General features: G+C 36.8%; 1 protein-coding gene and 1 long non-coding RNA gene across 2 annotated transcripts in view; one reads left to right on the top strand and one right to left on the bottom strand.

The window, feature by feature from the left end:
- Window positions 1-16,962, top strand: part of LOC141497668 (uncharacterized) — a 46,487-nt gene extending 29,525 nt beyond the window's left edge. Inside the window, exons 3-4 of the long non-coding RNA XR_012471398.1 lie at window positions 3,374-3,458; window positions 16,695-16,962. This is a non-coding gene — a long non-coding RNA (uncharacterized LOC141497668). The remainder of the gene's footprint in view (window positions 1-3,373; window positions 3,459-16,694) is intronic.
- The window catches only part of CPQ (carboxypeptidase Q), a 634,822-nt gene that overhangs the window by 434,987 nt on the left and 176,412 nt on the right, over window positions 1-23,423 (bottom strand). The window contains exon 3 of the mRNA XM_074200426.1: window positions 19,687-19,894. Within this exon, the coding sequence (XP_074056527.1) occupies window positions 19,687-19,894 (208 nt within the window). The remainder of the gene's footprint in view (window positions 1-19,686; window positions 19,895-23,423) is intronic.

Here is a 23,423-nt window from a genome sequence, read left to right as displayed (position 1 = left end):
CTCTATAAATAACAGTTGTGATGACTTGATCCTGAATCACTCTCATAAAGTTCTCCATTTCTAAAAACAAATCTGCATGACTCAGACAACGATCTTTGACTGAGTTCATATTAATGTTTCTCATAGTGGTACTGTTGATTCCATTCTTGGTTCCTAGTCATTTCTTAGGTTCCATTTTGAGGTAGACTACATTCAACTACATTAATATTGTAGAGGATTTTGAAAAAGGCAAAAAAGGTTGGATAGAGATCCAGCTTAAAGACAGGATCACCTGGGTTCAGATTCTGTCTCTAGAATAGACCAGCTGTGCAACCATGGACAAATCACTTAACTTTTATCAGTGATCAAGATAATTCTATTAGGCAAAAAGTTGCAGAGGTGTTTCCTCAATCAACAGTTGAAATCATAGGCCCAGTTGCTATCCTTATCCTCTTATGTTAGAATGTATTTCAAATCTCTTACAATTCATTTTAGAATTTCATGTGTCCACATCAATATTGGCATTATGTAGAAGTAAATTGTTTTTAAACATATTATTCCCATTTAGCTTTGATTTCAGGATGCTGATATGTCTCTCAGCACATTTAGTTGCAACTTTCTCCTTGATTCCATTATGTTTACACTATTTCACCTAGAAGAATATTTGCAGCTATTGCCTTAATCTAAAAGTGATCTGCAGACTCAAGCTCAGAACCTTCAGTCTCTCATTCCTTGATTCACATTAATAATTAAGAATGTACTTATGAAGGTCAAATGAAATTTTGATAACACTAGAGAATATAAAGGAACTATTTAATATGCATATGGTGGAACCAAATAATTTGTTATATATCACAATTAAGACTTGATGATAATTTCCAAGTTTAAAAGAAAAAAAGGCTAAGAAGGAGACCTAGTACCTTTGTCTTTTACCAGACAAATTGAGTCTGTTCACTGAGAGTTCCTTCTCCTCCTCTATTCTTCTGTTTTCACTCAAAGGACTTCCCCCATTAACCCCTTCTTCACCCTTATCTCACATAAGAAGGTTGTCATTACTCTAAACAAGTAAAAATCTTAACATGGAGAGTATGCAAGTTTGATCCCATTTCCTCTCATATTCTCCATCATATTGTACTTTCCATCTTCCCTACTTTCTCATCTTCTGGTCATCTCCTCTATCTTATAAGAAACATATTTGATCTGCCCATCCTTATTATTATCCTATATCATCTTCTCTCTGTCTCTGTCTCTGTATTGCTGTCTCTGTCTCTGTCTCTGTCTGTCTCTGTCTCTGTCTCTCTCTCTCTCTCTGTCTCTCTCTCTCTCAAACTTTGTGAAATAGCCATCCTTACAAAGTACCTCTACTTCCCATCTTTTACACTTATTTACTTCACAATCTGGCTTCTCTCAAATAAAACTGTTCTGTCCAAAGTCCATTAGTCAATCAACAAGTCTTCAGGGACTCCTACACTCTAAGCACTAAACGAAGTGTTGGGGACACAAAGAAAAGCAAAAAATAGCCCCTATTCTCACAAAGCTCACAATCTAATGGGGAGAAAGTATAAAATCAAATCTATGCAAACAAATCATATCCAGGATAACTACCCAATCTAATAGGCTTTTCTTAGCTTTCTCAGCCTCTCTGCAGCCTTTGACACTGATGATCAACTCTCTTTTCCTCAATTCTCTCTTCTCTCTAACTCTCACTGCTCTCTCCTTAGTCCTCCACCTATCTTCTTCTCAGCCTCTTGCACTGTATCTTCAACTAGATCACACCCACTAACAAAGTATGTCTCTCAAAGTTCTCTTCTGGGACCTCCTCTCTATTCCCTTTATACTATTTCACTTAGTGATCTCATTAGTTTCAGTGGGTTCAACTACCATCCCTATGCAGTTGATTCCTAGATCTATATATCCAGCCCTAGTCTTCCTTCTGACCTCCAATGCCACACCATCGACTATCTTTTAGACATCTTAAGTTATTACATTTGAATGTCTATATTTCATAGGCTTTTCATACTCAACATGACCAAAACAAAATTCATTATCTTTCTCCCAAGGCTTTACCTTCTTCCCAAGGTTCCCATTACAGTCAAGGGCAACATCATCCCACCAGTTGCCCAGATTCACAACTTCAGCATCACCCTAGACTCCCTACTTGCACTCATCATGCATATCTAATCTCTTGTCAAGTATTATTATCTTTAACAATATCTCCCATATAAGTCCTCTTATCTCCTCTACCCTTGTCATTACTGTTGGACACTTACTCAATACCTCACAGTTGACCTTCTAATTGGTCTCATCTCTCTCCACTTTAATTCATCTTCAACTCATCTGTCAAATGACTTTTCCAAAGTGCTGACTTTGTCACCCCTCTCTCCTCATTAAATTCTAGTGCTTCTCTATTAACTCCAGAATCAAATACAAAACTTTCTGCTTGGTTTTTATACTCCATTACAACCTTCCTCCTTTTAACCTTTTCTGACTTCTTACATTTTATTCCCCTTCACACACTCAATGAACTATACTACCCGATTTATTGTTGTCACCATACACACTCCTTGCAAGTTCCATATCTCTTGTAGGAATACAATTATTCATATATTGTTTGTCCACTGAATGTGAGCTCTCTGAGAGCAGGGACCATGATTTGCCTTTCTTTATTATCCTCAGTATTTAATGCAGCGACAGGCATATAATAATTAAAAATGTTTGTTGACTCTGTTGACTGACATGGATGATAGATGGAAGCTCCAGGGATGAAATTTTAAAAATAAAACATTAAAGTACTGTCAAATAATTATTTCACCCTAAAGCTCATATGGGCATCATGTGGTGAGAACAAGATGGCCTGGCCTCATTTAATGGTGGATCCAGGGGCATATCTCTAGAAGAGATATTCTAGAAGAACATCTCTAAATGTCTAAATTCATTTCTTTTTTTTTTTTTCCTTCCCAGTGGGGTAAGAAGTGGAAGACAGATAAAAGGGTTTGAATGTTTTTTGTTTTCTTTTTAAAGAGATATGTTTGGGGAATATTACAGACATAAAATGTTGTGTGCACCTTCAGATGAGGTCGTACTCAACAACTGTTTTACTTTATTACAAGAGGTATCTCATGAAGTGAGAGCAACCTATGAATATTTGTAATGTAAAAACAAGGTATGAGACTAAAACCTTTAAATAATATAATAAACACAGAAGTTTAGAACAGGTCAGAGAAACCAAACAGCTAAACATATACAATAGACACTATATACACATGTGTATACATGGATGTACATTTATATATTGTATACATATGCATATATGTTATATATATATATATATATATATATACATACAATTGTAAGATATATATAGAAACCCTCCCCTTCTATCCCTTTGTTTCAGTCTTTTAGATGTACAATCGCAAAAGAAGATCAGAGCTTTAGACTCCAAACAACTGAACAAAGCCTTGCCTAGAAAGATAAAGCAGGTAAATGGGTGTGTCCTGCATAGATCTGTCATGAAATTGAAATTTTTCCATCAGGTTTGTCTATACACAGCTCTGTGGCAATTATAAAGGGGATTTACCATTTAGCTTAACTGCATAAAACAGAAGAAATTATATTTTTTCCATTTCATCAGGAAACAATTATCAAGTATCTATTAAGTGTTATTTGACCATTTTTCAATGTGATGTTTAAATTACATATTACACAGTTATCACTCTGTCCTCCAAAAACTATGGATATCCTTTCTGAATTACAGATGAAATAAACTGAGGAGGTGATTTTTAAAGCACTTTTTTTCACATTCTGTCAAAGTATTGACATGTAAACTGGCATTAAATGGGAAGAACCAGAAACATCAGCAAATATGACAATAGGTCAATCCCCTGAAAAAAATTTTTTTTTTCAAAATTAAATATGTCTAAACATCAACAAAGAGTGGCAAAGAATGAGAAGCAAAGATAATACTTAGGATATTTGTTCCTTCAGGGTTTTTTTTTTTTTGTTTTGGGTTTTTTTTTCCCATTAACAGCTATTTTATTTGTTGATTTGCATATCACTTGTATGGCATAGATGGATAATGGTAATCTCTAAAAATAACTACAGATGTTATTACCCCAAATCTCATGCTGTTAATGAGAAAGTTCAGTGAAAATAGTATTGATTAGACCCTGCTAATGAGACATCTTCTCTGGGAGAAGTTTGACATTTTTTTTTAAGTTCATCAGCAATTACTTTTAGTGTCCCTAAAAAATTCAAGTTTAATTTAGTGTAGTAGTAAGGAAGAAACTCTGACCATGAAACCCTGACCAAGTCATTACTCTCTTTATGTCCTGGGCAGTTTATAAGGAAGTTTCTTTATTGATGGCACCCCAGAATGAAAGCACCTGTTTGTAGCAGGTTCATAGTTCACCCCCCCACACACACACATGCAATTAGTGTAACTTCAGAAATGCTTTAGAATCTGTGATACTCTAATCAACCTGCTCCAAATTTCATAATTTTCTGCTTTTCACTGTCATTATAATGAAATCAAATAAAGACCACAGTTTGCTCTGCGCTATTTCATAAATTGACAACATATAAACCGTTTACTTCTGGTCTAAAAAAATCCAATTGGAAAATATCATTTGAATCAGATAACAAAGCCATTTCCCAGGGGAAATTTATAAAGGCTGAGTGAGGACCATGGTCTTTAGAACACCAGTCCAAAGGGCAAAGCAAGGTCAATCCCTAGAAAACCAGAAAGAAGAGGTCTCTGAAATAGGGACTCTTTTTTGTTGGGGGGGGGTGACTTTTTTCCACACTCCTACAGCTTAACAGTGACTCACACATAGTAGGTGCTTATTGATCAATGATTAATTGATTGCAAACAATTTTCTTTCAAAGTCATTATAGCAGACCTAAATATTAGTTCACTGACTGACTTTGCAGAAAGTCTACACAGCATTTCCCTAGACTGGGGTAAAAAAAAGTAAATGCAACAAAGCTCTCTGATGATCTCTAACCATCACTGGGTGGTTGTTTCAACAGCTATCAAAGGGTGTCTGTTATCTTTCAAATTCCAGTTAAGATTAAGTGGATTTGAAGCCTTGATTTAGAGATTTAGAAATGAATCAAGAGCCAGCTAGTTTCTGGAGCCCTAAGTTCAAATTCTGCCTTAGACTTATTTGCTGTGTGACCCTGAGCAAGACACTCACTCAGTTTCCTCATAATAGCACCCTTCTTGAAGAATTACTGTGAGGATCAATTGTATAAAGCACTACATGAACATTAGCTATTTTTAATAGAGTGGTTCTTAATCTGGAAATTTGTGAACTTTTAAAAAATATATTTGATAACTATTGTAGGTTGCTTAGTAATCCTGTACATTTTAGATTATGCATTTAAAACATTTTTCTGAGAACGTGTCCACATCTTTCACCAGATTGGTCAAAGAGCCGAAAGTACATACAAAAAACAAAGATGAAAAACGTCTGATTTAGAGGATCTTTTGCCTCAGAAGAAGTATAACATAGGTGGTACATGTAGTGACCTGGGACTCACTGGACTGATGTCTTTTCTTTAGCATCATCCTCTGAGGTCTTACTCACTCAAACTGATAAAACCCCCAAAAGGAAATCATCAAAGTAATTCAATGACATTAATACAGTCACACTTGTCCCCCATCTTTTAAGCATCTTTTAATTCAGAATATATCATTTCTCATTCCAAATCTTCCTATAATCAATTAAGTTAATGAGATGGGGAAAAAAACCCACTATTATTTCATATGTTGTCAGTTTTTTGTTTGTTTGTTTTTTTTACACTTGGGCAACATTTATTAAACTTCATGCAGAGTATCATGTTTCAGGTGTGATAAGTTACAAGGGGAAAAAATGAAAGTCTTTTCCTATTCTAAACTCTTTCATTACCCTATTGCCTTTGCCCTGGATATAATCATGACCTCTCAGTGGGTAAAGTGGGATTATAAAAAAATGAGACTGACTATTCAGGTCTATTTTGAGCTCCACTTACACATTGCCATGTGTTTAAATATCATTAGATTATAATCTCCTTGAGGGGAAAGATTGCCTTTTTGTATCCCTAGCACTTAGTATATAAATCCATAGAGTAAGGTAATGACAAAAATATTCCAAAGCCAGTGCACGCGCACACACACACACACACACACATATATATACACACACACATAAGCACTTTATACTTTACAAAATAATTCCCCCATGACAATGTTATGAGGTAGGTGAAATAAAAATAGTAATTTCCATTTTACTGATGAAAAACTTGCAGTACTAAGAGTTGCTGTGACTTGTTCATAGTAGCTCTGCTCAGCATCAATCAACTCACCCCTTAGAATACTTATATCCCTTCAAATTTCAGATCAATTAGGTAAAATTTATGCTCATCCACTCAGTAGCTAGGGTCTCCTTCACCTCCAAAAAAAATCACCTTGTTGTAGTCATCTCAAAAGATCACAAGGTCTTAGCTCACAAGTACCAAGTACTAACTTGCCTAACACATACCTAGCTTGAAAAATGCTGTTGATTGATGCTGAGTAGGGTTACTGTCACAGTAACTGTAGCTCAATTTTTCATATATGTATATGTTTATATAAATATTATATATATATATATATTTTGCATATACACACATATGTGCATATGATGGCTTTGGGATATTTATCTCATTACCTTATACGAATGCTGATTCACTTGACAGCATTATGTTTACCTGTCAACACAGTTATCAACCCATATGCCCTCCCCCCCAAAAAAATTGTACACTGTGGCTTGAAATTGCTCAGACTTAACACTAAGGCTCTTAATGGCAGGGCTGAGTTTTTGCAAAGGGCACTGCATAAGCAGACAATATTGCTATAATCCTTAAAACCTAGATTCAAAAATGCATTAATTCTTTTTTACCACTAGAGATGTTCAGAGAATACACCCCAGCAATGTGGTTCTTAAGCTTATGCTTTCTGGTCATTTGAAAAAATAGAAAGTGAACATTTGTAAGATTTAAAATTACAAATGCAGAGTAGCTGCCAGTAGTGAATTCTTCTATCAAAGTTACAAGCTGATGAAAAATGGCAGATGTACCAGAAACTCAATCAGATCATTAATTTTAGGAGGCCTCTAAAGCACTATCATATCACATAGTTTGCATGTACCATACTGAAAATTTCCATAACTCAATGGTCTCTCATTTCTGAGATTCTATTTTTGATGTGCAGTCATTCAAGGGGATCATCATTTCATTGGGATATTAATCAACTTTTGTAATTGTAAAATTGGAACTCCCTGAGCTAGCACACTAGGCAACTGAAGGGATCTTACTTTTATAGTTTTTATTTGAAGGATAGACGAATCAGATAATTCCACAGAGTCGCTAGATCATAGACCTAGACCTGGGAGAGTCCCCAGTCACCATTTAGTACCACCCCTTCATTTTAAAAATGACTAAACAGATATAGGGAAGTTAAGTGATTTGCTCAAGATCTTCACAGGAAGGAAGGAAACATCTGAGGAGGAATTTGAACCCAGATCTTTTAAACCCTGACTGCTCTTTCCCTTGTACTGGAGTTAAAAATCCCACCTCACAGTTACTAACTGCGTGACCTTGGGAAAATCACTTAACTCTGATTGTTTCGAATCCAGGGCAATCTCCAGTCATCCTGATTCATATCTGGACACTGTACCCAGGTGGCTCTGAAGGAGAAAGTGAGACTGGTGACAGCACAGTTCCCCCCCCCCCCCACACACACACACACATACTCAAATCCAATTCACAGGCATATCAAGGTTTTCTGCGAAAATGAAGAACAAATATCACTGCTTCCTTATGATGCTACAGTTTCTTGTTTATCTAAATTAATTGAGGAGCAGCTAGGTGACACAGTGGCCTTAGAGTCAGGAGAGGAGTTCAAATCTGGCCTGTGACTCTTGACTCTTACTAGCTGTAAGACCTTGGGCAAGTAACTTAACTCTGCTTGCCTCACATCCAGGGACATCTCCAGTTATCTTGATTCATATCAGGCCATAGGATCCAGATGGCTCCGGGGGAAGAAGTGAGGCTAGTGAGTTAGTACAGCAACTCCCTCACTCAAATCCAATCCATGTGTTTGTCATGGCATCACCTCCCTGATGTCATGGTCTTTTTAGGAATGAAGGACAAACATAAATGAATTGAAAATAACAATATAGTAGATAAAGCATTAATGATGATAAGCAAACAAGAGTTGCCTACAGAATGAATTCCTTTGTCCAAGATCCAAAAGTTGGCAAAAGTCATTTCATTTAATTACATTGTTTGCTTTGTGCATAGAAGGCAATATGTCCTCCCTACCTGATTCAGGGAGGAGAATCATGTTTCAGAAACATTTCAAAGTCCCTCTCAACAAAGAATTTAATGCTCACAAATGAGAAAGAAAAGAAAAGGAAGGGTTAGGGAAGCAGAGAATTGTATTCAATGCTGGCTTTTCTGGTTCTACCCTCTTGAGAGCACAGTCGCCCAACACCTGCCTAAATGATGAGGCCTGGCATTCTGCTTGATTACCATACATCTGCTACAGACCTCAGAGCAAATTAAGTAAAAGCAAAGAAGGGGGGGGGAGGATTAGAAACCAGAGTTGGCCCACTTGTACCACTGTGAATCACACTGGTATTTTTCATATTTTTATAATTATCAGCGGGCACACATGCCCTCAAAATTGCAACGATATTTCAAAAACAATTTAAATCAAGCTTGATAGCTAATTATCCTAAGGTCACGGTGAATAACCAAACCACCAAGACACCAAAGAGAAATAAAGACTGTCTAAGTGTGAACTATGTAGCATTATTCCTTTCCCATTTTTAGTCAAATTATGTTTTACTTAGTGAGAACACTTTCCATCTATTTTCCAAAAGACATGTTTTCCTAGTGCTTCAAATTGGCCCTTAAATTATAAAAATGCTCATGTTCAGCTTTATCATAATACTTTCTCATAAATCAGAATGTTTCACTGATAATGGCTTTCATAGCGTCACAGATTTAGAGATGGAAGAGAACTTAGATGTCATCGAATCCAACCCCATTTCCCCATTTTCCCATTTTAGAGAGAAGAAAATGAAAATCAGAGAGATTAAATAATTTGACATGTATCACACAGATAGTAAGACTCTTAGGTAAGATTTGAACACAGGTCTTTCTAAATCCAGGGCCTTATCCTGATACCCCAATTTATAATCTCCTCTGCTAAACTGCTAAATCAATTTATCTGACACATATTTATGGAGTATATATTTATTCATGTATTTGTTATCTCCCTTCAATGGATGATAAACCCCTTGTGAGTAGAGTGTGTTTTATTCTCTGTACCTGTATCTCCGTTACCTAGCTCAATGCCTGACATGCTTGATGATTGTCAATATGTCAACAATATTTACAAAACCAAAAAGCAGAGTTACTCTCACTAGTTCCTATTTCCATGAATCCTCCACTAGTGAATATCTCCACTCTTGATTTAATTGGGAAAGGCTTATATGTCCAAAGTTGGTTAAAATTCATAGTTGATTTTCTATAATCTAGATTAACAGAGGTGACTGGTTCTAGAAATCATCAAAAACAGAAAAATAAGACTTTGTAAAGCAAATCTGTAGCCACAAAGCACTATAGAAATGTAAATTGGTATTATTACTAATATTCCCCGGTCATGAATTCTTATCCTACCTGTGCTCACACCACTCATTCCTCTAAAGTTTTCTCCTTTTTGTCCGCTCCTTCCAACCTGATCCCCAAAACTGCTTGTAGCCAGCAATAATCTCTAGTATGAACAAAGGAAGGAACAGATCTCATAACATTCTCATTTAAAAGAATTTACAAAACTTCAAAGGCATGACAGAATGAGAATCTAGATTAAACCAATGAAGTTTCTTAAGGTCAAGGATAGTTTCTCCTCTTTTATTGTTTCTTAATGTTATAGTTGTGCTGGAGCCAGCTCCTACTGGCACCATTGTTAAATTTTTAGATAGAGTACTTATACCTTGAAAATCAGACATTACAATTCAGAACTTAATTTATTGTTGTGTTGATTATCTAGACTTGATAAACTGATGGAGGAAATTATGAAGACTAAATTTTAAAGTTTTTGTGTATTTTTTTCAAATAGTTGTTTTTTTTAACAAGGCAATGGGATTAAATGACTTGTCCGAGGTCACACAGCTAGCCAATTATTATTATGTATCTGAAACTGGATTTGAACTCAGGTTCTCCTGACTCCAGGGTCAGCACTCTATATCCACTGTGCCACCTGGCTGCCCCCAAACAGTTGACTGTTAAGCATTTTTCAACATATTCCTGCCTATTGACCTACATCTAGTATAGCATCATACATCCCATGGGGGCTCAATATATAGTTTGTGGGTTGCATTAAATGACAATCCACAGTACAGTAAATTTGGAATTAAATATCTAGGGATCAGATTCACATTTGGAGCAGGTGTTTGGTTGAAGATGGAAAGGATAGTGAAAAGATCCTATCAAGCAAAAGCATTTAACTTGTTGGATTGAAAGTTGAAGTGATAGCTCCTGATAGGGTTTATATCTAGACTTCCATGATTAAAAAATATTTTAAAATCTATAGAACTGGTCAATTTCACCCCTTTCCAATCAACCTCAGATCAAAATATTTGGCTTTATGCAATTAGATTTCTTAAATAAGGTTAAGACCTATAGCACATCACTGAGTCTGCCATTTCTTATATGCAACCTTTCTGATCTTTATAGATTCACAGTTTAACAGATAATCTTTTTCTGTTCTCTTTCATATATGGAAATCTTTTTTGATATTTGTTAATTTTAGAATTTTTAAAAGGTTTTTATTAACTTCCAAAAAAAAGTTGCAAAATTCTCTATTGGATTTATGTTACCATAAAGAATCTTGTTCATTGGTCATTGCTCTGCAACAGAGCCTTCCCTTCAAGAGGTATCTGGTGGAAACACAAGATAATGAAAAAAAGAGCAAGGGAGAATTTTCTCAAAGACTTTGTGCTATTGCTGCTGCTGCTGCTGCTGCTGCTGCTACTGCTATGGGTGTTCAGGTGCCTGACCACAGGAGGGGAAGTTAGGAGCTTACGCAATGGAGAGAGATGTTGAGAGATGTTGAGTGATGAGAGAAAGGGATAGTAAACATAATTGTAAACAAACCAGATGATTGGTTATTAAAGGAAGGGTGGGATGCCACCAATGTTCCTATTGTCTGCTTCATCACACACATCTTGAGAGTTAAGTCATGGCCTTTCCTTTGGAGACTGCTGCTCTAGGAGATCTGACAACCTAAAGGTAAAGCAGAAGATATTTCCCATTCCTCTTCAATGTAAGTGAGCATGCTGGGGATACAATAATAATCTCTGCAAAATCCACACTGATAAAAAGAACAACCATTAAATCCACCTTCCAAAGGGACCATCTAGAATGATGCTTGCATCCTCTGGAGGTTGGGGAAAATACTAGAAGACTTCTGATATCTATCCAACTCTGTGATCTTATAAAAATATAAATACAAGCATGGAATAGGGCACACTTCCAAGTCAACAGAACTCAAAGAGAAACCATTCCCCATAAGACTAATAATATGGTGACCAATAAGCAGAAAGGATTGTGTTTCCAATACAGAATACCTGGATCTTGGGTGTTAAATATTGGGTGCCTTCATATAAAAACTAAGAGGAACCACTCCCAAGACAGGCATTTCAGATCTAGATTTCCCAAAATTACCTAGAGGCAATAAGTAGGGCTATAAAAGCAACAAGCCAAGAGCTGGGTGCCAGTTTTGCCAATAATTTGCCTTGTAACCTGGGAGCTTTCTGAGTCATTTGTAAATTGGTCAATAAAATGGTCAAAATAATACTTAACCATTTCATTAGCTGATTGTGAGACTCAAATAAAATGATGCATATAAAGCAACTTAGGTACTTTAAAGTACTGCATAAATGACAGTAATGACTTTTATCATTGTTATTATTATCAAGTAATAATAGCATGGTGTTTCTATTATGTTATTTATGCTAATAGAGGGCTTTAAGATAGGAGGCATAGGCCATTTTACAGGTAAGTACATATACTTCTTTTCTTTTTTTTCTGTCTTCTTTATTTTTTATTTTTTCCCTTTTTTAAAATTTAATATTTATTCTCATTTTGTACAAATAAATTTTTTATACATTAATAAAATATTCTTGTTTAAAAGTAAACAAAAGAGCCCCTCTCCCAAAAAATATAGATTTGCTTGAGCGATAAAGAGGAGAGAAAAATTAAAATTAAAATTGAAAAAATAATAGTAATAATTGTAGGTATAGCCAGGTGACGCAGTGGACAGAGCACCAACCCTGGAGCCAGGATCACCTGAGCCCATTTCCAGCACTGTACACCCAACAATCACCCAGCTGTGTGACATGCAAGCCAACCCAACTCCACTGCCCTGCAAAAACCAAAAATAGAAAAAAAAAGACCCACAATAAAATAGTAATAATAGTAGGGGCAGTTGGGTGGCAGACAGAGCATTGGCCCTTGAGCCCAGAGCACCTGGGTCCAAATCCTGCCTCAGACACTTCAGGTTACCCTGCTATGCAGCCCCAAGCAGGCCACCCAGCGCCATTTGCCCTGCACCTCCTTGCAAAATAATAATAATAATAATAATAATAATAATAATAATAATAATAATAATAATAATAATAATAAATGTGCTTCAGTCTTTATTCCAACACCACCAACTCTGTCATGGGTGGATCACATTCTTTATGATAAGTCCATCACAAAAGTTACTTCCATATTTTTCCACCATTGCCATTGCTGATCGCAACTCCCTCCTTTGGTATTTCTCCACTACCATGTACTATATTTTCTCTCTCCTTTCACTCTGACTCTGTTGTAGGGTCGCTGAGTGGTGCAGCGGACAGATCCCTGTCCCTGGGGCCAAGAGGCCCCGAGCCCCCATACCACCCCTTAGGCCCAGCATCTACCTGGCCCTATGGTCCCAGACAGGCCATCCAATCCTAGCCCCTTGCAAGAAGTACAAAAGAAAATGTGTTATATCTGACCACTCTCCCTCCATGGTCCAACCTGTCTTCCTCCATTCACATCCCCCCTTCCCCCTGTCCCCCCTCTCTCCTTCTTACTCCAGATGCCTATACCCCATTGAGTATATATGCTGTTTCCTCTCCTAACCACCTCTGATGAGAACAAAGATTCCCTCATTCCCTCTTGCCTTCCCCCCTTCCATATCATTGCAATAGCTCATTGGAATAAAAAAAAATCTTATATTACATGAAATATCTTAGTCTATTCCTCCTCTCCTTTTCTTTCTCCCATTACATTTCCCTTTTATCTATTGACTCCATTTTTATACCACAATATATCTTCAAATTCAGTTTTCTCCTGTGCTTCATCTATAAAAGCTCCTTCTACCCGCTCGGTTAATTGAGAACATTCATATGAGTATTATCAGTATCATTTTCCTATACAGGAATACATGCAATTCATCATCAAGTCCTTCATATTTTCCCCTTCTCCTCCAATCTTTATGCTTCACCTGAGTCCTATATTTGAAGATCAAGCCTTCTGTTCAGCTCTGGCCATTCCAACAGGAACATTTGAAATTCCCCTGGTTCATTGAAAGTCCATCTTTTTCCCTGCAAGAGGACATTCAGTTTTTCTGGGTAGTTGATTCTCAGTTGCATTCTAAGCTCTTTTGCATTTCGGTATATTATATTCCAAGCCCTACGAGCTTTTAATATAGTTGCTGCTAAGTCCTGTGAGATCCTGATTGCAGCTCCACGGTATTTGAATTGTGTCCTTCTGGCTGCTTGTAATATTTTCTCTTTGACTTGGGAGTTCTGGAATTTGGCTATAATATTCCCGGAGGTTGTTTTTTTGGGATCTCTTTCTCGGGGAGATCAGTGGATTCTCTCCATTTCTATTTTGCCCTTTCCTTCTAGCATATTAGGGCAATTTTCCTGTAGTAATTCTTTGAAAATGATGTCAAGGCTCTTTTCCTGATCATGACTTTCAGGTATTCCAATAATTTTTAGATTATCTTTCGTAAATCTGTTTTCCATATCAGTTGTTTTTTCAATGAGATGTTTCACATTTTCTTCTAATTTTTCATTCTTTTGGTTTTGAAGTATTGAGTCCTGATTTCTCATAAATTCATCAATTTCCCTGAGTTCTATTCTTTGCCTGAAGGATTTGTTTTCCTCAAAGAGCTTTCTTATCTCTTTTCCATCTGGCCAATTCTGCTTTTTAAAGCATTCTTCTCCTCAATAACTTTTTGAACTGTTTTATCCATTTGACCTAAGCTGGTTTTTAGCATGCTATTTTCTTCAGTAATTTTTTTTTGGATTTCCTTGACTAAGCTGCTGACTTCATTTTCATGTTTTTCCTGCATCTCTCTCATTTCTTTTCCCAGTTTAGCTTCTATCTCCCTCATTTGATTTTCAAAGTCTTTTTTGAGCTCTGTCATAGCCTCAGCCCAATTTCTGTTTTTCTTTGAGTCTTTAGATGCAGGAGCTTGTGCTATCTCATCTTCAGACTGAGTGTTTTGATCCTTGAGCACACAGGCAAAATATTTCTCAATGATGTTCCTCTTGTTTCTCTGCTTGCTCATTTTCCCAGCCTGAGCCTGGTTTTGGGGTGCTTCCTGAGTTTTTGGGACACTCCCATAAGGGTCTCTGTGTGTGAGGCTCTGTCCTCCCTCCTGGTCTGTGAATGACCATATGTGCCCCCCCACCCCACCTCTGCCACAGGGCTGAGGTGGGGGGGGGCCCTGCTGTTCTATGGGGTGACCTAGACTTGCAATCAGGATCTGAATGTGGTGAGAACCCCAGAGTCCTGTTCCAGAGGAAAAGGACAGAGCTCTGCAGTCTCTCTTCACTCCCTTCCCTCAGCTCAATGGGCTCATGCCCTGGGGGCTCCTGCTTACCAGCTCTACCTGCTTCTGTGTCCTGAATCTGGGCTGCAGCAAGACCACATTGCTGGCTGTGTGTCCTGAGGGCTGGGCTTCATGTGCTCCCTCTGACTGAGGTCCCCTGCTGTTCCCCCAGGTTGTGCCTAGTGCTTCCCGGGGTGTAGCTCAGGAAACTACTCCACTGCTGTGAGCCATGGCTACCAGCACCCTGGGGCTGCCTCTAGGAGGTTGAAATTCTTTCGCCCTGGCAGCCCACCCCTCTGGCGGCCCACCCCTCTGGCGGGACACCCCTCCGACCCCGGGGAGCAGAGCCTTTCTGTTCTTTTCCAGGTTACCTTGTGTAGGTGAACTGCCTCCCTGTGTCCCTCTGTGGGCTCTGTCTCTCAAAAATTTAGTCATTAATTTATAAGTTTTATGAGAGAGTGCCTAAAAGACGTTCCTCTCTTGTCGCCATCTTGGCTCCACCCTCCTCCATATACTTATTTTCAATCAATTAATAAGCATTTTTAAGTATCTTGTGTTGTTCAATCATATTCAGTCAGTCTGATACTCTGTGACCCCATTTAGAATTTTCGTGAGAAAGATACTACACTGGTTTGCCATTTCCTTCTCATTTTACAGATGAGGAGACTGAGGCAAACAGGATTAAATGATTTGTCCAGGTAGTAAGTTCCTGAGGTCATATTTGAACCCAGGTCTTCGTAGGGCTCTATTCACTGTGTCATCCTACCTGCTTTATGAAATACCTACTAAATACTTAATAGACACAATTTGGAATGCTAGAGATATACCTTCAAAGAAATTCAAAGTCAAATAAAAAGAGTTAAATGTAGAATAACAAAAATATTATTTGCCCACAACTGGAAAAAGAATTAGAATCGAGGCCCTGGGACTTCAGGTCCAAAATTATTTATAGTAGAGTAAGCTTCCCCTTATCAGTTGTGATGCTACATGTAAAAGTTGTTTGTAAAACGATGAACTACACAAATGTAAAATAATATTGTTGTCATCTCTGTTGTGGATAAAACTGACTTGACAATACAAAGAGTTTGAAAAATGCTCAGCTACAACATTACTGAAAAGATTTAATCAGGCCAGAACTAATAAATAGAATTCCTATCTGTTACAGACCACAAGTTGTTGACTTTAAGCCTTTCAAGTGGAACAGTAAAAAGATATGTTAAATGTCTTCAGTCAAATAAAATGATTCTCATGCTTCTAGGCTGTCAGCTTGTTGCATAGATGTCTTCATCTCACAAAACAACAACTGTATCAAACTGAGTAAATATGATGCATCAAATGATTTGGGTTCAAATTCCATCTCTGACACTTACCATCCCTATGAACCCAGAAAAAAATGACTTAATTTCTGTTTCCTCACCTTTAAAATGGGAAAGAGGGCAGGAATGGAGGTGGGGTCATACTCTATTATTGTTAAATTTCCTTCTAATTCATTTTCTTTTTTTGTGGGGCAATGGGGCTAAGTGACTTGCCCAAAGTCACACTGCTAGTAAGTATCAAGTGTCTTGAGGCCACATTTGAACTCAGGTGAGTAGTATTGAGCCACCTAGCTGCCACTTCTAATTCCAAATCCTTGTAAGGGGAGAAAAGGATTCATTGATTACTTCATCCCACTTGAATGTAATTACCTTTGTTAAGTAAGAACACTTGTTAATTGAGACAATGAACCAGAACTCAGTGTGGAAAAGACCTGTACTCTTTGTTTCATCAATCAAAGACATTCTAATTGTGTGTAACAGAAAGTTTGTTCTAATAGGATGAGGGGAATCAAACCATGGAGAAAGAGAAGGGAAATCCAGGGCCAGAAAGAATTGATGATCCAATGGAAACCAAGGATAGGAGAAAGAGAAAATAGGACTGAGCTGTGGATGAGAAGAGTTAAAGAGGAAGGCTATCTGCCCTAGGCATCAGAACAGAAGACTTGGGCTAAAAACTCCAATTGTATCCACCTCATTAAGAGCCAACTGAAGTAGCAAAAAAGCTTTGTTCTTTCTCCAACTTCCCCCTCAAGGTTCCTGACTATAATAAAAGCTTTTGTTTCATTACCCTGATGTTTTTGGTAATCTGGATTTTGACTCAACCACAAAGAGGCAGGGACTGGTAGGGATAAACATGAATGTAAATGAAGAACTAGAATCAAACCTCTGCCTAAACATTAGGAAGTTTTATAACTAGTGGCTCAGAGCAATTGATTGCACTATTAATTTTTCATTTCATATAAACTCCCTAAAAAGCAGGAGAGGGTACTATATGGACCTAAGGGATTTGTTTTACCAAGAAAAAAAGAGCCTTCCCCTAGGCTTAAAATGAATTACTGTCAGATGAATTATGAACTATGGTCATATGAACTTATGAACTCAGGGAATTCCTTAATTACCCATTCCTACACAAAGTCTTAATTTTAAAGGCAAAAATGATGTTTACCACTATTCATGTATTCACCAAAACAAACAAACTAATAAAACACTCCAGATCTCTAAGGGTCTCTCCAAAAGTAAAACAATCATGAATGGACCTTTGGCTGGGAGGTATTGATTAGAGGAAAGGGCAAAACCCACATACCCAAAATATATTAAGAGATTTTCACCTCTTGAAGGTTGTTTAATAATACATAGAATTTTTTCATTTGAAATGAAGAACTGGATTTGAATTCTGTCTGCAAGATTTAATTGTGGAACCAGGTACAAATTGATTAACCTCTGTGCCTGGCTTTCTTCATTTGAAAAATTGGGTTAATAATAACCACAGCAGATACTTCACCTGTTTGCTATAAGATTCAATTGATATCACTAAGGCAAAGCACTCTACAAATCTTAATGCCCATACACACACACACACACACACACACACACACACACACACAAACGCAAACATCAGCCTTTCATAGCAGTAGCATTCCTGCCATGTGCTGGTAAAATCATAGAATTTAGAAGGAGGGAACTTAAAGATCATCTAGTGCAATTCCTTTATTTTATCAAGAGGGGAAAAGACTCAAAAAGAAGAAATAACTTGGCCAGGGTCAAAAAGGAAGGAAGCTTGAGAGTAGCATTTGAACCCAGGTCTTTTGATCCAAATTCAGCACCCTATTCACTCAGCCATGATCAATCACTATGATTTCATTAGCCATGAGATCATATGGAAAAGGAGCAAAATTTTGTTTAAGAAATTACAGTGTCTCTCTCATAAGTTCTTGTTTTCATAAGCCTCCCTAGAGATGACCATGACACAACCTGTCTTCCTTCCATGAAATCATATATATAAATTATACTAGTGTGAGAAAGAAAAATATTGTATTCCTTCTCTCTTCCCTTTTGGACAGCTCCCCTTAAAGGGAATTTCCCAGTTCTGGCCTCACCAAATTTTTCAGTCATTTCCTTTCAAAAGGCAGTGGAATAATAATTGAGGTCAAGCAGCTGTGCCTGCAGCATTCATTCTACAGTAATGGTGCAGAACAGAGATTCCTCTTCACACCCAAAGGTCCAGATTCCATTTGGAATTAGCCAAACACTATCTTCAAAAGTTTTTAAGATGTTATTTCTATGTTTATAATATCCATGAAAAACGGCTACAAGATGAGAACATTAATTCCCAGATACTATTTCTCTCCCTGCTCTTCCCCCCAAAAGTTTGTTTTACATGAAATCTACTACAATAATCTAAAAAAGCAAAATATTTCAGGGTTTTTTAACATATAAATGCTAGACTCTATTTGAGACAAAAGAGCTTCAAAGGTTCAGGCATGGCAGGAGGGTAGCACCACCCAAGGAGGAAATTAAGCACCAAACAATCTAAGACACCCTGAAGTTTCTAAATACTTGAGACTTGATTTGTATTTCCGGTTTATAACAACAATGAAAAACTGCAGAGCTTCCCAAAGTCATTAGAAATCCTTAATAAAACACAGATGTGAATTCACCTTTCTTTCCAATGAAAGTACATATAAATAAGGCACAATATTTAAATTTATCATATCAGAGATAATGAAAGATAAACACAAATGGACCTTTAAAGTTGAATAAGGAGGTAGTCATGCCAAAGAAATAAATGTCAAACAATTTTTGTAGATCAATGTATACTTCTATGTGTGTGTGTGATTTAGAAAGGAATAATTACATTTTCTTGGAGACATTTTTCTGGAAATTGATTTGTGAGCTAGCTTAAAGTGTCAAAAGATATGGTTTCAAGCCACAGCTCAACCATTTGTTAGCTATATAACCTCAAGCAAATCACTTCTCTCTGAGTATCAATTAACTCATCAACAAAATGAAATAGTTTGGATGAGATCAGAGATCCATAGACCAACCTTCTCAAGTATCTGTGTACTCTTGGATGCAAAGAAAAAATGCATGCATGTGTGTGTGTGTGTAATAAGTATGTGTATATACACACATATGTATTTATATGCATAATATATGTGTATAATATATGTCTGTAATATATTGTGAACATATATATACCTAAATAGATACAAATTTAAAGAGAATGTTCAATTTCAATTAGGAATGAAAACAAAGTTATAATTTTTTTGCTATCCTTTTTAATAGTAGGTATTTTTTATGCATTTTAAAACTATTATTCTAAGAAAAGTCCATCAGTTTCATTAGACTTCCAATAGGGAACATGACATAAAACATGGTTGAGAGCCTGAAGAAGATGAACTCTAAGGTCCCTTCCAGTTCTAACATGCCATCATCCTGTGAATCTGTGATTTGCTAGAGAGAATATTCAGATAAGCAACATAAACTTACCTATATAGAGAGAAAGAAGCAACAGATCTTATGAGGGAGGCCACCGCACCCACTTTTGCTGCTTCTACTGCCCCCTGGGCTCTGTACTGTACACTTACTCCATAACCTTTGTAAGGTTGGTTATAAACAACAATCTTCCCTCTTGCTTCAGAGGCCCTTCTATGCAGCTCATCAAAAGAGGTCACCACCAGGACTTCAGCTGTGATTCCTGGAAACAAAAATTAAAGAAACGTTACATTGTTTCCTCTGATCAATTAGGTACATAGAAGAACATAATATTGATATTCATTCAACAAACATCAATTATTCATATCCTAATGTAAAGAAGCAAATTTGACTTCATATGTATCAACTTGAGTCTTTGTGGAATCAGGCCCATGAAAATATTAAGTCTCTTATTCAAAAGACATACATTAGGCAAAAGAGGAGGGGGAGGAGTTATAAAGTGACCTATAAATTAACAATATATATCCAGGAGGCACACATTTGAGAATATAACAAATATGGGGATTTGTTTTACACACACACACACACACACACACACACACACACACACATATTACAATAGTTTTGTTTTTCTTTTTTTCTCCCATTGGGAAGATAGAGTTTGGGAGGGGATGTTTTTTAAGTGGAAAAATGGATTTATTTTTAATCAAGTGGATTTTAGTCAACTAGGAACCTTAGGGAATTAAAATGTTGTTATAGTTATTGCCGTTCAGTTGTTTCATTTGTGTCCAACTATTCTTGACTTCATTTGGGGTTTTCTTGGTAAAGATATTGGAGTGGTTTGCCATTTCCTTCTCTAGCTCATTTTGCAGATAAAGAAACTGAAGCAAACAGTATTAAATGTCTTGTCCAGTGTCACATAGCTAAATAAGTATCTGAAGTCAGATTTGAACTCAGAAGGGGGAAGGAGGGGTCTTCCTGACACTAGGCCTAACTCTCTATTCGCTGAATCACCTTTCCATCTCAAGGGGTTAGAAAGATGGAGAACATTTGAACAAAAACTAAAGAAAGAAAAAACAGAAGCAATTTAGTAATCGGGACATACTACTGATCATCAGGATAGAAAGAGAAAATAGATGATATGACACATATTACAAGCAAAGAATAATAACAATAGTGATAGGGGCCTCCAATTATCATAACATCTCCAAGAACTCTCTTAATGTCAAAATCTCAGCAGATAATGATTTATTGACTCGCCTTACTAATAATTTCATCTTTCAAATGGTAAAGGATTTGGGATCCAATTCTAATTTAGCGAGGAACCAGTTGCAAGTGAGAGGAAAAAATGAACCTTTGAGAAAATAACTACTCCATTTTAAAATTTGATATAGAAAAGATGAAGAAAACTGAACATAGTTTGACATGATTCCAAATTTGAGGGACAAAAGATTTCAAAACAGACAGGTAGGATACTATAGAATAAAATTCAACATAAGTTAGCTTAGGAAAATGTTCTCAAAAACGAAATTCAGAAGACACAAAAACAAACAATTATGAGGAAGAAGAAAAAGTGAGAGTTGGCTCAATGCCCTTCTCTGATATGCAGAGCTGCACAGGTAATTCTTTTAACTAATCACAATACATTTCCTGGGTGCCCTAATCTGATTTTATCCATAGGTTCAAAGTAACTTTACTCTTCCCAAAATGATTAAAGTCTTATTGACCTTGGATGCATTGTTTCATCAGAAGTATCTGGGCTTTCTTCCTACCTAGTTGACCCATTTGATTGACAAATTTTGTATTTTAACCAAAGAGGCATTCTTACCTAATAAATTGATATCGGGAGATCAAGTGTCTTTCTAGTTATGAGAGGGTTGAAAGATATGAGATACTCCTTTCACAAAAAAGAACAGAGGTCAGAAGAAGGGAGAGGACCATGGCTTGAGTTGGAATGGTGGATGGATGGAATGATGGAATGATGATAGCTGACAACAGAGAGAAGACAGAACTGCCTAACAATATTTTACTTTCATTTTCTCTACTTTGAAGAATAATCTTTGAATTGGAAAATCCAGAACAAAAATAGTTAATATGGAATTGCTACTTGAGACAAGCAGAGAAAGCAACTAGCAGCCCCTGTTGAATTCGGGTGTCTTGGGCCAGTTGAACTACACACACACAGACACTGAAATCTAGCAGCTATAAATGAAAAGTCTTTGTGGAGACCAGGAGCAGTACAACCAGATTGTTGCTGTTCAGTCATGTCCAACTCTTTGTGACCCCATTTGGAGTTTTCTTTGTGAAGGTACTGGAGTAGTTTGTCATTTCCATCTCCACCTCATTTGACAGATGAGGAAACTGAAGCAAATAGGGTTAAAAGTGACCTGCACTGGTCATGCAGCTAGTAAGTGTTTGACATTGGATTTGAACTCCAGAAGATGATTTTTGAGAAAGTGAAGAGTTCGATCATTATAGGCTATTATATTTGACTTCAATTCTTATTTTTAAAATTCTAGAATAAAAGAAAAGGGATATTTAATGAATATTGAGAAAAGGAAATATTGGTCAGAAGAGCCAAGTTGGCCTCATCAAGAACAGATTACACTCAATTTCCCTTTTTTTTTGGACAAAGTTACCAGACTAGTAAATCAGACAATGAGTATATGCACAATTTATCAAGATTTGAGCTCAGGGTATAACAGAAAGTCTCACAGTATTTTTGTGAAAAAAAGATAGAGAGATGTGAATCAGTGGTGCCAAATTGCCAGCCCAATATTAACTTAAAAAATAACATTATACACTTTGTATTGTGTTTTTATTTATTTTGTAAAACATTTCCCAATTACAATTTAATCTGTTTTGAGCTAGGGAGTTTGGTCTGTTTTGAGGTCAGGGAGTTTGACACCTCTGAATAAGATGCCAGGACAATTAGGTGAATTATAAGCTGAGTGAAGGGTTCCAAAAAGGGTAATCTTTAAGGATGGTTCAGAGTCAACTTAGAAGAAGATTTCCTTTAGAATGTCCTGGGAATCTGTACTTGGACCTGGTCTGTCAGCAGTTTTATCACTGACCTAGATGATGGCAAACATCCAATTTTCAGAAGACACAAAGCTAGGTTTTAACACTGGGTTTAATCTACTATGATGAAATATAAAAGAGACAAATGTAAAAATCTTACTCTTCATTTCAAAAACATCAGCTTATCCAAAGAAGAAAGCAGAGAGATGAGAAGATGAGAGTTCAACTAAAGAGTAGGATGTTTTAGTGGATGCTAAATTCAACGTGAGTCAGTAGTTTGATCAGCAAAACTAGTACACTTGGTATGAGAGCTTATCATTTTGAAATAGGTGTTATTTTCAGTAAATCTTCAGATTCTATTTTCCTTTTTTTGCTCTGCATTAGTTCATAAAAATATTATTACATTTCTCAGAGTTCTTCATAATCTTTAGTTCTAATTAATCATAATATACTAATCACACAATGGGAATGAGGACAGAGCTACAGCTGTAAATTCACTAATGAAGGAAATGCCTGGATAAGGGAACTTCTCTCAGTGTAGGTTAGATGAACAGTAGTATAAGACGGTTCATCCACTTTTAGTGACCTTCTGATTCACCCTGTGGCTCCAAGAAGTTGGATCATGCATAGCAACCACACCCAAATAAAACCATCTCAACAGACAGGCTAAACCAGGTTGAGGATAACCAACTGATCTTAGACCCATCAATGAGTTAGGAGGATGTCTTCCCCAAGCATGTGAAAGTCTTCACAGAATGGATGGAAGAGAA

This window comes from Macrotis lagotis, chromosome X, assembly GCF_037893015.1.
Source record: "Macrotis lagotis isolate mMagLag1 chromosome X, bilby.v1.9.chrom.fasta, whole genome shotgun sequence".
Taxonomy (NCBI): domain Eukaryota; kingdom Metazoa; phylum Chordata; class Mammalia; order Peramelemorphia; family Peramelidae; genus Macrotis; species Macrotis lagotis.
The sequence above is the reverse complement of the archived record's forward strand: the minus strand, read 5'-3'. Positions and strand labels throughout refer to the sequence as shown.